This window comes from Zootoca vivipara, chromosome 3 (assembly GCF_963506605.1).
Source record: "Zootoca vivipara chromosome 3, rZooViv1.1, whole genome shotgun sequence".
Taxonomy (NCBI): Eukaryota; Metazoa; Chordata; class Lepidosauria; order Squamata; family Lacertidae; genus Zootoca; species Zootoca vivipara.
The window spans coordinates 58,920,683-58,936,319 of NC_083278.1; the positions used below are offsets into that span (position 1 = coordinate 58,920,683).

At 41.0% G+C, this 15,637-nt stretch overlaps 1 protein-coding gene across 4 annotated transcripts in view; it reads right to left on the bottom strand.

Moving 5' to 3' along the window:
• MAP3K5 (mitogen-activated protein kinase kinase kinase 5) overlaps positions 1–15,637 on the bottom strand; it is a 107,547-nt gene that overhangs the window by 59,417 nt on the left and 32,493 nt on the right. For all 4 annotated transcript variants that reach the window (XR_004692177.2, XM_060272706.1, XM_035108893.2 and 1 more), the window contains exons 2-6: positions 13,886–14,025; positions 11,252–11,275; positions 6,155–6,348; positions 4,295–4,463; positions 440–546 (exon numbers count right to left, since the gene is read on the bottom strand). Coding sequence is in view for 3 of the 4 variants with exons in the window: in XM_035108893.2 (XP_034964784.1) it covers positions 440–546; positions 4,295–4,463; positions 6,155–6,348; positions 11,252–11,275; positions 13,886–14,025 (634 nt within the window). In the remaining variant the exon portion in view is untranslated. The remainder of the gene's footprint in view (positions 1–439; positions 547–4,294; positions 4,464–6,154; positions 6,349–11,251; positions 11,276–13,885; positions 14,026–15,637) is intronic.

Sequence of the window (15,637 nt, forward strand, 5' to 3'; positions counted from 1 at the left end):
AAGGGCACAAGGCCTGCTTACAATTACATGCCTACAGTACATTGTGCACATTTACGTAAGTGTGCATGCTGCACATCACGTCTGGCCAGAATTGTGCCGATTTGTACTTTATGCTTTTGAGTATGTTTCATGGATTGTTCAATCAACAATCGTCTCTTCATGTTTTCTATTTGATCAAACTGCTTTCATAATCATTTGCAGAAAGAAAAGTTAAATATCGATTTTCACACAGATGGAAAGCCAAATCTAACTCCCATGGTGTGAAGGAAGAAGAAGAAGAGGTAAAGAAGGCAGGGGGGCATGCAGAAAGAGACATATGACTCGAACAAGAAGTTCCACTGAAAAAGCTAAGAAAAGCTTCAAGCCTTTGTAGAAGGAACATTTAAGGAAATGACTTACATGAAACCAACAAAATTTCATTAGGAAGGAAAGCTCTTACCTGTTCAGTGCAAATGCATAATGAAAATTCACATGATGATGCAAAGCCAAGTCAAAGGTTGGAAGTTTTTCTAATGTCTCTACCAGCTTCACAATAGAATCATAATCCTTCCAAGAAACAGAATTAAAGGATTTATTTAAGTCATTACAGCAAGAAAGGAAAATAAGAGTAAACTTTCCTGGTGTACTTCTGACATGACAAAATGATTTAATAGTTGCACCCGAAGGGGCACAAGTTAAAGTGGACACTATAATCATAATGTTATTCATTATCCAATGAAAGAGCTCTTACTCAACCATCCTCTTTCAGCTTCAACTGCCACCTTCATTTAGGTTGCAACCCTCTGAGAGAGAGTCCCACTGAATGACTTACTTCTAAGCAGACATGCATCAAATTGCACTGTTCATTTTAAAAACACTAATTTAAGCCTGATGTCCCCAATGCAGCACCCACCAAGGCAACTTGCCCACCCACCAAAATAAGGGTTTGGGGAGGGTTGCCTCCCTTTCAGTCTGTGTTATATTGGTTGGTAGGGTAGTAGTAGATCTTGATGCCTTTTTGTGTGTTTGTGGGCTGGTTCTGAACCAGTTTTTCTTTTTTGAAATGCATATTCTGTGGTGCCAGAATTCCAAATGTGCCCCTGAACTGAAAAAAGGGGTGCAGGTGGTGATTGAATTAAGTATAATTAAGCCATATTTCTTTTTCATAGGAAAAGGAACTATTAATAGCAAATAACAAATGAGGTAAAATGAATAATGAAAGCTTTCTCCATACACAGGAATAGAAACTGACACAGGTATAATTAAGAGAGGTTATTCAAAGGGCAATTAACATAGGCTAGTTATCACCAATCCCCCACCTGTATCAGGAAGCACTAAAAACAGACTGAATTTACAAGGAGGAAATGTCTCCAAAGTAGACAGGCTGCTGCTTTACTGCAAAAATTAAACAAAATAAAATACAACTCAGGTCAAAAAAACAAAAAACCCATTAGATGCTAACAGAAAACATTGAAATGCAGCAGGCTGACAACGATGCTGTCTGGGTGCCCCATAAAAAAGTGAATGAAGGATGTGTGGGCTCGTGTGAAAGCAGCCTAAGAAACCAAGAAAATATAATGTGCAGTTCCTGGGATAGCTATATAATAATTCCAGATCTCTCACTCAAACAGCAGCTGCTCCTGTCATACCGGAAGTGGATTTCTATATAAGGTTTTGTTGGGCACAGGAAGCAGAACATTGACTGTATGGACTACATGGGCTACCATAGGCTGTTAGAATTCCACAGAAGGGCTTTTAAAATAGTTTTCATTTAGAATGATGCAAGGAGATACAAGTGAGTTCTCCTATCTCACCCTCCTCCAAGCAGGAGTTTCTAAACACCATCACAGGAACATGTGAACCAAGTACATGAATGGTGGAAGGACCATAGCTCCGTTGCAGAGCACTCACTTTACAATACAGCGTCTACTGCCAGTCAATGGGGGCAATATGGAGCAGGGCAGTATAAGGCAGCCTTCTATGTTGCACTGGGACTCCTGCAGCTTAATCTGACAGTAGTTCCTTGCATAGGCATCTGATACTATGCAAGGAACTACTGTAGGGTTCACCCTAGTAGAAGTGATCCCCCCATTCACTTTGTGAAGTGCTTTGGCATGGCATCCCCAAACTGCAGCCCTCCAGATGTTTTGGCCTACAACTCCCATGATCCCTAGCTAATAGGACCAGTGGTTAGGGGTGATGGGAATTGTAGTCCCAAAACATCTGGAGGGCAGAAGTTTGGGGGTGCCTGTGCTATAGCAAGGGAGAGGATCTAAGTCAGTATGAGAGAGCTTCCTATGTTGCACTGGGACTCTTTCAACTTGCACTAAAAGTCCCAGCATAGGCATGGAATTTTCTCACATAATTTCTTTATAACCCAGCTACCAAACTTAACACAGTGTTCTCCAATATGCATAATATAATAGACTTTTTAAAAAAGGAATTCAGAATCCTAGCCATTATACACCCACCCCTTTCCACAGGCCTAGGCACAGATGTACACAAAGTTGCCATGGCAACAAAGTTCTGTTTTTAAATCTGGCAACTGCATGAAGGCTTTCACTCTGCAGTGAGACATAAGTGCCAGTGAGCCATTTGTCCATGCGTCACCATGCTCTTTTCACTGGAAGCAGCAGCTGACCCAGATCCATTTACTGGTCAAGCATTTGCTTTCAGGATTTTCTGAAATGGGTCTCTGCAGCAGATATTAATTCCCTCTATTTCTGATGTTCCAGTGTGTGTACCACTCACTGCTCATGTAGCCAAAACCCATGTTCTGTAGCAGAGGTGTGGAACCCAAGGGCCACATTCCCTTCTGTGCAAGCTTCTGAGGGCCACATGCCCAATGGTGGGTGGGGTCAGAGACAAAAGCGGGCAAGCTAATGCAAAGTTTACTTTTGTGTGATAGGCATTACCAAGGTTGAAGGACAGTTAGTTAGTTAGTTAGTTAGTTTAGTTAGTTAATTTATTGTTGGTTCTCGACCAGCACAAACATTTATACATCAAACAATCCAATATACAATTTAAAGTATATACAATAAATATAATCTATAGCCATTATAAAAATTATTAGATAATAGAATTATCACTACTTGGGAGGGTACATATATAAATAATATGTCTAAACTTTCACCATTATAAAATTATTAGATAAAAGCAGGTATCACTACTTGGGCGGGTACAGCTAATAATGGCACTGGAGCATCTTTAGCTCTGTCCTGTAATTTTAAGTCAGGCCGAATTTTTATGGCTCTAGCACAGAACTTGGTTGCCCTTGCTGTCACATTAGAATTAGCATCTGAAAGGAGCCACTCTATATAAAAAATTTCCGAGTGTCCAGGAAGTTCAGCCAGCATCGTATGAAGGACATATTTCAACCATGAAACATTACCAGTGATGGGAAGCAGGGCCACTGAGGGGGTGTGAACTGGGAAGTGTTGTAAGGGCAGATAAGAGAGACCTAGAGCAGGGGTCAGCAAACCTTTTCAGCAGGGAGCCAGTCCACTGTCCCTCAGACCTTGTAGGGGGCCGGACTATCTTTTTTTGGGGGGGGGGGATGAACGAATTCTTATGCCCCACAAATAACCCAGAGATGCATTTTAACTAAAAGCACACATTCTACTCATGTAAAAACACGCTGATTCCCAGACCGTCCGCGAGCTGGATTTAGAAGATGATTGGGCGGGCTCTGGCTCCCAGGCCTTAGTTTGCCTACCCATGGCCTAGAGCAGTGACGTCCAAACTTGGCCCTCCAGCTGTTTTGGGGCTACAATTCCCATCATCCCTGACCACTGGTCCTGTTAGCTAGGGATGATGGGAGTTGTAGTCCAAAAACAGCTGGAGGGCCAAGTTTGGCCATCACTGGCCTAGAGGGAAAAGGTTCTCCACTGCCGCTCTAGAGGGAAATATTAGCAGGCTCAGGAAACCCACAAAGGTTTTACCTTATTTATTTGTTAAATATCTATCCCCCACCCCACCAGGAAGGCAAATGTCCAATGATAAATCAATACAGACTTACAGTAGGAGAAAAACATATTTATTGGGGGGGGGGCTTAATGGGGGCAAGCCTCCTCCAAAATAAGGGCCTTGTGTGTTTAGCTAGCCACAGAAAGCTGACTGACCGGTGTGTGTGTGGAAAACCGGCTGGGAGGTGGAACTGGATTGAAATATCTGTGGAAGAAGGCACATCTGACTTCTAGGAACAGTGAACAGAGTATGATTTTGTTACAATGGATTAAATATGTTAGTAGTGAGAAGAAATATGTTGGGTGGAGTAACAGGAGCAATACATTCAAATTAAACAATGGGAGCCTACCTGAATATCTCTGTAAGACAACAACAAGTTTATCACAATGTCAGCAGACAGAAGCTCAATGTTATCTACCCGTTGTCGTATCCTGGCCAGTTCTGTGGCTAGTTCTTTTCCCGTGTATAGGTTACGTGCTTTTCGGATATCATTAAGAATTGACTCCCTGAAGTATTGACTAGAATGGAAAAGAAAACTATCAATTTAAGCCTGAATATTCAAGGACAGCTACTTGACTACCTAATTCTATAGCAGACACAATGATGAAGTACGAATGTGGGGCTCTCATTCTACTGCTACTGGGGACAATAACTGGCAGTAAGAGAACCGGGAAGGGTAATGAAAGGTGATGTCAAGAATGATAGGAGTTATAGTCCAATAACCTCTGGAGGGACATAGATTCCCCAACCCTGCAATAAAGAGCTGCACACATGGAATGAATGCAAGAAACTGAAAGCTGATCACTTCTGTAATGCAGCCATATAACATGCTTCATCCCTTTAAATTCAGAAGAACACAAAATATTCGCAAATCATGGGATGCATTAACATAAGTCACATTCCATGTTTCATATACATAGTTCAGCATGGTAAGGGGTGTTGGAAGCTGGGAGAGAGTTGTGCCCTTCTTTTTCTTGTAGAGACCAAGGCTCTTCTGGGGCAACTTCTCATTTTCAGTGGGAGGGGTACAAAAAGAAATGGTGTGTCTTTCCCGCTCCCAGACCTAGTGATGTTAAATTCTTGAGAATAATCTTTTGGTGAATATTCTCGAGAATATGCTCAATTAATGAGAATATTAGAGAAATTTCATTTAAAATAGAATATTCATTTTAATGCATTGAAAATGATATAATTAGTTAATATACATGTTTATTCAAGGGTAAACTTGTTCAGATGGCAACCAAAAGCTGTACAGATACTTTTACTCAATGGGGCAATGCAGTGAATTCACATTCTTTGATTTTTTGCACAAAACTTGAAATTGATTGTATAGGCCTAGGTACTTTAAGTGTATTAAGCATTAAAGCTACTTTCTGTAAAAACAAAACAAAACAAAACACTGTATGCCCAAGGATATAGAATTGCTAAGAATCATAGAAAAAAGGCTATTACATATAGTTGAAATACATCCAAATTCAAATGTTCATCAAATCAAATGAATAATATTTTTAAAACTAAATTTTTTTCCCCTGTAGCTCACATTTCAGAACTGCCAATGGTGAATAACACAATGCCCAGTAATGTAAATGGATCAAAAAAAAGGTCATTATTCATTATTTACACTAGCAATATCACAGCTTGACTTATTATTTACTAGATTTTTAAAATGTGGGTTATAAAACTGGTTCTTACATTAGAATTTACAGTTTGTGGAGAATATTCTCCAGAGAATATTCTCACCTCACCTCACTTCCAGACCCACCTTTTACTTTTCAGGTAGTCCCTTCAGCTTCTTGAGCTTTTGAAGAAGGTGAGGTAGGATTGTGGGTTCTCTCTAGCTCCTACACACCAGGTTGCACCTGACAAAGTTGTCCCATTTGCATAAACGCTTGTGCTTGTGCAATAAAACATCTCCACCATCTCCTGACATGCACACATCACAAACTTGTTCCGGGACTCTCCCCAACCCTAAAGTAGAATGGTGGGAAGTGTGGGGGGATGGAAGAAGAGTAAGAGGAAGTGCAACTGCACAAGCAGAAGTCCTTGAATGAATGGGACCACTTCACTGCACAACCTAAGAACACCCAGATTCTCATCCCTTGGATGCTACTACCATGTGCTATACTTGTCTCACTGATGTTTTCCCCCCTCTTGAAAGGCTTCCGCATGTGAATTTGGCAGAAGATTGCATTATGGTGAGGATCCTTACCTTGAGCTGGCCTGTGCCACCTTCAAAAGCTGAATGAAACGGTCAACCAAAGGTAAACATATTGGCCCGAGCAGAAGTTCAAAGCTGGGCTGCATCAGCTCAGTTAGTCCTTTCATAAAACTGCTGTCACAACAGTAGACTTTGTTATGGGGAGTTATCATATATGGTACAAATATGTAGTTGCCAGTGCACATCTGCAGGAGAAATAAAAATATACACTCTGTATGAATTACGGCATGAGAATGCTTTATTAAAGCTAAACCAATGGACCCACTGAAATCAATGGACTTGAATAACATGTCAATTCTTTTCAGTAAATCTAATCTGAGTATGACTTAGTTGGATATAACCCAGTGCAACCTATATTCAATGCTATTCTGTTGAAGCTTTAAAACAGGGGTTGACAATGTTTCTTTCTGTTGATTACCACAATCCCTTGGGGGTTATCTGTCAAGGACCACATGCCAGTTGCAGTCGGGGCAAAAGCTAGCAGCTAGTGGGGCAAAGCCCAAAGAGGACAGTGCACAGCCCTTTCTCTTTCTTTCTTTCTTTCTTTCTTTCCATCATCTTTATTTTATCTGTCTGTCTGTTGGCCGAGGGCTGAGAGTCTCATAACATTAGACCAAAGGATGCAGATGGCTCACATTTGCTTTAAAACAATTCAGGTTTGGGTTTGTAAATAGTTTTTTTTGTTTGTTTTTTTTAAAGGATATTGTTCGCAAGCTCAGTGGTACACTGAATGATTACTATTTAACTTACTTATTTTAAATCTCTTTTTTTATGGTGTTTTATTCCTCTGGACCTGTATTTTAAGTACTGTACATTTAATTAGTATATTGACTGTTAAAACCCCATATCAGTCATTTTTATTGTTTATGTAGAGAATTTTGCAGAATTTCTGGTTTGATATGCTGGCTGTTTGCCGTAATAAACATTGACTGACTGACTGACTGACTGACTGACTTACTTACTTACTATTATTTCGCGTTTCCACCCATGTGGATGCAAGGCAGAGGACAACAACAGAGCAATAAAGCATTGCTAACCCAACAGCAAAAGCAAAACTAACCACAAGGATCACAAAGAGATAAACAAAACCCACCTTGAGGTGGGGGCTTGTTTTTTGTTTTTTACAATCAAGCAGTATATAAATTGTATGAAGTAAGCAAATAATTTCATTGGAACAGTTACGAGGTAAGCTTCTAATGACCGAGTGAAGGAGTAGGGCCACATGGTAGATTATTTACAGTGGATGTTAATGCCGTGTTCAGGTGTTTTGAGTATTCAGGCAAACCTCTGTATCTGTGGATTGGGGGCAGCACAGGCACTGAAGCAAGCACTGCCCTCAACTTTCCTATGTCCTCGGTTCCCAACCATCTCTATGTTGTGTGTGGAAGGCCTATAGGGGCTTCTACTCAGAGAATCCCCCTGCACACCTTCTTCATATAACAAAGGGAAGGCCAGGAACTGAGGAGGACATGGAGTGGGGCTTGCAAGTGTCCCCCTGTGCCCTCATCTACACTGTGAGCTTTCACATTTTAGAAATTATGGTTGAAACTTCATTTTGGTGTCAAAGAGCTCAAGCAGAGTAAGATCAGTTTCTTGGTATATCTACGGTGTGTCCTTATCAGTGTTATACTGCTGTAGGGAACATTACAGGTAAATCTCAGAAGATATCTAGTTTCTGTTACTGAAATACGCACAACCCTAATGAGAACTTATAGCAAAAGACTAGAATTACAAAGTCCTGTTTCCTTAAGCCACATTAGGACTTGTTTCCAAATAAACAAGCTAACAGTTGTATTATCTCTATTCCCTCTCTGTGCAATAATCACAACTCCTCTTGGCTATAAAGATCCTGCCAGCTTTAGAGAAGCTATGGTACCGGTACGTTCATTATTGAGCCTGTCACCACTACACCACGACAAGGTGGTAATCTCACAGCATTCATTATTACGTCATTCAGTACTTATGCTTGGTTAGTGTGATAGCAAAATTGCCAATATTATTATGGTGATGAGTCAGTGATGAATCAGTTCTTCTTTCTACAGCCCTTGCTGTGTCTCTTTCAGAGACCATCCATAATAACCGTATTGCGTAAGACTTATTGTTGAAAGTACTTCTCTGCAGGGTTTTCCTTTCAAACAGTTGTAACAGATGGCAAAATTTAGAGCACACTATTAAGCCCATTTCTCACATAATTTTCAGCGATCAAGTCAACATGTGCTAATATTGTGATTAATACAAATATACAGCAGAGACTCCACTTTTACAAGGAGAAAAATAGACAACTTGCTATCTAACTTGCTATCTAATAGGGATAAGACCAACACACATTTGCAGGATATTGAAATGTTGACAAACTTTCTCTTCTTTCATTACTGGAGCAATTGTCACAATTGTTTTGAGTGTGATAAGCTAGGGGCGAGGAAGCTCGCCCACACTTGTATTTCATATAGCCCTCTGGATCCCCTTCCAACCATTAGCTCTTCATCTGAGAGTTGCTAAGAGGGTTAAGAGCTTTGATGTGGTGAAATTAGAAATATCTGCTCCAAGGAAATCAAAGCAGAAGGGGCACAGTCCTCAGCAGACTTGAGTTTGTTGCAAATATGAAAACAGCAGTCCATACATTATGCAATTCCATGCATGCAATATTCAGGATGTGATTGCATTTTGAAGTTTGAGGCTTTAAATAACTGCAATGCTTGCAGTTCAGTTTTTTGCAGCCTTCTGCTGGGATTGCTGAGTCTTTGGTGCCTTTTGCACAGTCATGATAAAGGCTGTTGAAGAGCTTTTTAAAAATTTAAACTACAAGCCTTGTTTTTTAAAAAAAATTTTTAAAAAAAACTCTCAAGGAGATGAAACTTGAGTGGAATTACTAAGACTTTGTTTCCACAGGAAATCACTCTTGGTGTAAGTGTTTCAAAGGTGCACGATTTCACTTCTAAAATGTGACCCTTGAACAGCTTTCCACTAGGGCAGGGGTGTCCAATAGGTCAATCAGGATCGACTGGTCGATCCCCGGGAGGTTCTGGTTGATTGCGGGCTCCTTTTACTTTGTGTTGGTATAAGAGCATCCGGCCCCAGCCCCGGCCCCTTGCCCCGTCCTCCATTTTCGCATGATCGGTGGAATGGAAGATGGAGTTTTTGCTGTGAGGCAGGCTGTTTCCTTAGCGACCTTTTGGTGAGCAACTTTTCCCCTTACCCCTTTACTCATTTTTGACATTTTCCTCCTGAGCTGTAAAAACAGCTCAACAGATTTGAGTTGTAGCCCCAAAACGGGACTTTCCTCCCTAAACAAAAAGCTCAACAACTTTGACCTGATCCCCTCAAAACCAACATGTTGTGCATATCTATTGTAACACGGATGGGGAACCTATGCTCTTCTAGCTCTTGTTGGACTCCAACTACCATCATCCCTGACTGTTGGATAAGGTGGCTGGGAGTGATGGGACTTGGAGATCAGCAACATATGAATATGGCAGGTTACTCTACTTTGCATTATAGAGATTTATGACAGGCATCCAGAGGATACCAGTTTAACCTGTTCATGCGAGATAGAGCATATTAAGGTGTCAACAGCACAAAACACTTCAAGATCGAAAGACATGTCTGCATAATGGAAATATCCAGAAGCCTCCTGTGTCTTGTTTCTAAAATATAATCTCTTTCAAACACATTTCTGGTTCCTGATATAGCCACAAAATATATAGAATAAAAAACCAAACATTTCCTGCCCAGCTCTCTTACTGTTCCTCCTTTGCATGATTGCAGCTGTCTATAAAGTGCTTTGGGAATGCACTCACCCAATGAGTCCCGCCAGTCAAAGTCTTGTGGAAGGACTGCTACTCACACAATGGGGCTCCCCTCCATTTCTCCCCAATACTGGCTAGGTGAGGGGGTCAAGAGATCCCCCTGAGCTTCACACAAGGAGAGGAGAAGGAGGACTGTTCCATCTGACAAACTGAACAGTTTAGATAACTGTGGTGCCAACCAAAGGAGAAAACCCACAAGGCCAGCTTCCTTCCTCCTAATAAGTTCAAACAGTTTGAGGCAAATATGAAAGAAAACCATATTCAGCTAACAAATGGTTATTCTGAAAAGCTGAGGAACAAGTGTTTCCCCATTGTTGTTTGTTTGTTTGATAAAATTTGTACACCACTTGATTGTAAAAACAAAAAACCCCAAAGTGGTTTACAGAAAGGTAAAACAATAAAAGTTAACAACCATGATTACAAACATACAAAGGTTAAAATATTAAAACAGATTAAAGTTGTCATTGCTATAACCCCCTTGTCACCACCCTTCTCATTGAAAGCAGAACCACGCTCCACAATCCTATATGGTTTTGTGCACTATTTTAAAGCAGCCTGTGAGCAATTCTTCTGCCACATCCCCAAATTAACTTGACCTTCCACATTCTGCTCCAACAACAAATTGCTGAATCCTAAAAAGACTCAAGACAAGCCTTAGTCAACAGTTGTATAGTTAGAGGTCTACCTCTGAATCTCATAGGTTGAGGGACAAATGGCAACAACCTGCTTGTGGTTTCCTGGAAGCATCTGATGTTTGGATGACAACCATAAGAAACCACATGCTAGACTATATGAGCCTCTAGTCTGATCATGAGAGCTTTCCTTGTGTCATGAGGATGTTGTATGGGAATTGTGGGCTAAATGCAGTTTATCAGTCCTGGACATTTGTAAAACCAGGAAGCTTATCTATCTGTACATAGTTTCCAAAAGCAGGAACAGGAAAGCAACTTGCTTAAAATCAAGCCAAAGGGAAGAAATAAGAGTAGGAATGGGAGAAGGGAATGCATGGGGGTAAGAATCAAGGAAGTTTGCTTGTGTGAAGGAAAAGGAGAGAAATTGTAGAAAACCTGGTAAAGACAATGTGAAATGGTAAGCATGGCACTAGCAACAGGTTAATTAATGTGATTTCTAGTATTTGCTGCTGGAAATTCAGGCATTTTGACCTGAGAGATATATGGAATATGTGTGTCAGAGAAAGCTGAGTGGCATACTTTTAAACTTTCAGCTAAGTCACAGGGCAATTCATACTACAATTTACTATTTTTTGAAAAAACATACTTACATTATTCTTCTGGCAAATAATTTCCTATAAAGAAAAAAAGATAGATATCAATCTGTATAAATTACAGGTGATAACTAATACAGAACTTTGGACCTGAATGTCATTATGCTTGTCCCTGGAAACTTGCATTTATTTTATGGGAGTCCATTGCCTAGGGGAAAATTCCCTTTGTACTGAATGCAAGAGACACAGATACAGTTACTGAACCTTCTCTTGTGCCTTTAACAACAGCCTGGACCACAGAGATTAAAAAGTGACACTTTCACTAGCATGAAGATAAATGGACAGGAAAAGATTCATCATTCTGGTTTATGGACTGGTGGTGACTTGAAGGCAGGCTTTTTTGATGTTAGCACCGGCGTCCGAAATATGAGAGCCCCATCTGCATTGGCATTCCACTGTTTTTTGAAGGCACACCTGTTTACAAAGGCATTCTCTTGACCTAAGTCTCCTGTTTTAACCGCCGTGCTGTTTTCATGGAATGGTCTTATTGTACGTTTTAAATGCTGTACATTTTAACCATGTTATGTAATGTAATTTTATAATCCATTCAGAAGCCTTTTTCGGCATTAAGTAGTAGATGGATTGACTGATCAATCTGATTAGTAATGCTACATGTCAGACTGTTGTTGAAGGTGCAGGAGTAAGGAATTGTGGCAACCTTAGATACAAAACTGGGCAAATGTTACCAATTCCTGTTAGCAGCTGAAATTGCAACAATATGCCAACCAAGATTATTTGTTAATAAATCCGTTACGGTGTCCATTCTGAAGATTTGCACCAGCACAGCTACTTGACAACTATTTTTATCCAATATATTAAATACTAGTAGCTATTATTGGGAAATTCATATTCATCAGTTATCATTATGCATATCTTGCTGTGCTGTCAGTTGCCATGGACACGCCTTTGAACTGACTTAAAAGCACCCAGATGCTCCACACTATTTCTGAATGACACAATAGAAGGGATGTGAGGAAACCACAGGTTAGCTACATAACTTCATCTGTTCAATCAGCTTAGTATTTGTAGGCCTGAAGTAAGATAAGGTGTATGCTTGTGCAGAAGGAGGGGTTGTGGTTAAAACTGATTTTGTTCACTTTTATTTAAACAGTTCTATCCCACCTACTTCCCAGACAAATCAAGACAGCTAACAAGTCAAAATACAGGAGTAATATTTGAAATACAGAAAAAGCAACAAGGAAAACCCACTCATAACAACCAACAATCCTCCTCCCCACACCCCACACAAACACCACAGTAATAATTCCAACATAACCAAGCAGCAAAGTCCTTTTCAAAAAGTCAAGTGTTTACCGGCAGCCTGATACACCTCAGAATCCCATACTGATTCAGTTCTGTGTTTGATGCTCCTATATATCACAAGGTGTATGTATGTTTACATATATTTGCATCAGCTGCTGTTTCAGTTTTGTTTTTTGCTCACAGGTTTCTAAAAAGGAAGTGAGACCAGCTGGGGGGTGCTGGGGAGTGTGTGGAATGGGAGAACCAGCTGTGGGGTAGTAAAAGCAGTGCCTTAGTCATTGCTTTCTGCAGTTGTAACAACTGAATGTCATACGCTGTCAAATTAAGTCAAATACCTGTAGTAGGGCTAATGTGGAATGCATTGTGCAGGATCAGACATCTGTAGGCTCAGATAGTACAAGCACTCTCATCACACCCAGGCTTGCCCTCCATGGTTCTGTAGTTTTAATTCGCTAGGGTAGTACGATGCGGTTGATACTAGGAAAAACTCCCTAACTGTAATCACAATGAAACAATGAATTGATCTGCCTAGGGAAGTACTGCTATTTTCTCCCTTGAATTTACCAGCATATACTGGATGGGCATCCGTCTTGGATGCTTTAGGATATCCTGTCACAGGAATGACATACTGGGTTCCTTCCAACTCTGTGGGTATATTTGAACTAGAGTCTCTGTGGGCTAGTTAATTTCATTTTTTAAATTTGTTCTTCAACATGTCCCACCAGTCAGTTCTTGCCGCATTGCCCTTTGAACATTTAAGGTTCAAAGAGCAACAGGGAATCAATGCAGGCAAAAAGAGCGGGACAGGCAGGTGGACAGGCAGAGGGGCGGGGGAGGAATACAATAATTTTAAAACATTAATTTAATGCAACAGTAAAATTAGCCACAGTGGGGTGAAGTAGACATGGAATGCATTTTGGATGCTTACTGCGATTTCCAAAACCTCTGTTCCAGGTTCCTTTCACATTGAGCTTTGAAGCAGTTTGACAGCAAGCAAGAGTAAGTGGAAAGACATTTTGTGGTTCCCTTAGCATAGTATTTTTTATTTGTAAATGACTACCCTGTGACGTAGGCTAAGCCGACAGGCAGTGACTGGCCCAAGGTCACCCAGTGAGCTTCATGGCCAAATAGGGATTTGAAACCTGGTCTCCCAGGTCCTAGCCCGGCACTCTAACTACCCCACCACACTGACCCTGTATGTTTGACATCTGTTTGTGTTTTCCTTTCCAGCTGCTAAGAAATCATGATGACAAAACTGAGAATTGAGTAAGCATAGAGGACTTTACCTCAATGCAATAAGACATTTCTCTGAAATTCTCAGGTCCCCCTCCGACTTCAATCTTTTCAAGCTACAAGAGCATCACTTACCTTCAATGATTGCAGAGAGTCTGCATTTGTATCACAGTAGAGGATAATATTGTTGGCCATGCTGAAACTCTCTCGGACTCCCAGGTGATAGAAGAGGGAGGGCTGACGGAAAGCGTCACTCATCTCCACGACTGCAATATCTGCAAGGAAGAGCAAAAGATATGCTTGTCAGTCTTAGTTTTAAAATTTCAGCACTGCAAATATATTTTCAATTAACCTGACAGCTTTTCTCAATAACCATCAAAAGTAGCTGCTGTCCTGGAAGAACAGAAGTTGCTTTTAAAGCCAATTCCAAAACCAGTAACTAGAAAATGAACTACAGTGGTGAAATGAAAAAGAACTTGCAACAATTTTTTTGCTATCGAACAATAGATCTAAGCTTTTGTTCCAAGAAGGCTGTATTTTAAGGGGAAATGACAGAAAAGGAGGGATTTCCTCTTTGAAATAAATAAACAACTGAATCTTGAGTACTCTTCTAATAGCGGTTCCTCATTGCAGCGCATCTGTGAGCTACAGACAATTCTAATAGTTTGGGTTTATGGGTTCCACCTTTAAAGTGTTCTCACACAACAGGGAAGCATTATGTGGCTTTTATAACTTTCCTTTAACGGAGCCATTAGATTCCTGGCTGTTCACAGTATTTCGCTCCATGGTTAACCAGATTCCATGTAATGCTTCCACATAAAATAAAATTGAATCGTTTTTTAAAAGTCTTTCTACATCACCTCATCTACCAAAGAACCCTGTGCATTAGAGAAGATTCTGGGACATGCTATAGGGTGTACAGGCAGTTCACATATAGTGCTGGCCAGGCTTCCTGGGCATCATCCTTCCAATGCATGAAAAAAAGGGAAAACCTTAGAACAAATTTTTCCTTTCCCAGAACATTTTTTGTGATTGGTTACATGCAAGTTCTCATCCTAGAGAACTGAAATGTTTCTTGGATTAGATATTTATCAATTAAACATCCTAGAACTCTGGAACCCTTTAGCCATCCTCCTCTCCTCTGGTGATCTGATAATTTACATCATCCATATAGTGTAAATTATTTGCAAGCAATATGTAGGAGTAATATTAAATGATAAGGACACATCTTCATTACTTTAGAGTCATTATTTGTATCCTTGCTTACAGGGCTGTCTTAAGCATATCTGACACCCTGGCACCGTGGTGCAAAGATCCCTCCGGCATCCCCCCCTGCCCCGTTTCCCAGCGCAGCTGTCTAGCGGGTGCAGTGCACAGCACAGCGCCCCCCTGGCGGCCCAGCGCCCTGGCGCCTTGCGCCACCCAGCCTTGCCTTAGAGCCGGCCCTGCTTGCTTAAAGTTTACAACTTATTTATGAATAGTTGCTGTCAGGACTGGAGTCAGACGCAGGTCAGAAAGCAAGAAGCAGAGTTTGTCAGAGAAGTTAACTCTTTATTAAAACAAACAGCACACAACTCAGCAACACTTCCCAGCAAGTATTGCCCCTGTGGAGCAGTGGCCAGGACTGATGGTCCCTGCCTTCAACCCCCTCTAAGGCTCCTTCTCTGCCAGATGTTTCCTCTTGGCCCCCCTCCTCTGCTTCAGCCTCTGAGTCTGAACTGCTCCCTGTCACAGGCTCTCCTTGCTCACTAAATCCCATTGCCTCTTCAGCATCCAACACCTCCCTCCACTCTTCGCCCTCTGACCTCTTGTCAGTGTCCCACCACCAATCTCCTGGCTTTGAGCCTTCCTCCTCTGGGGTGTCCCTTGGGAGTTCCCTGGCTGGTG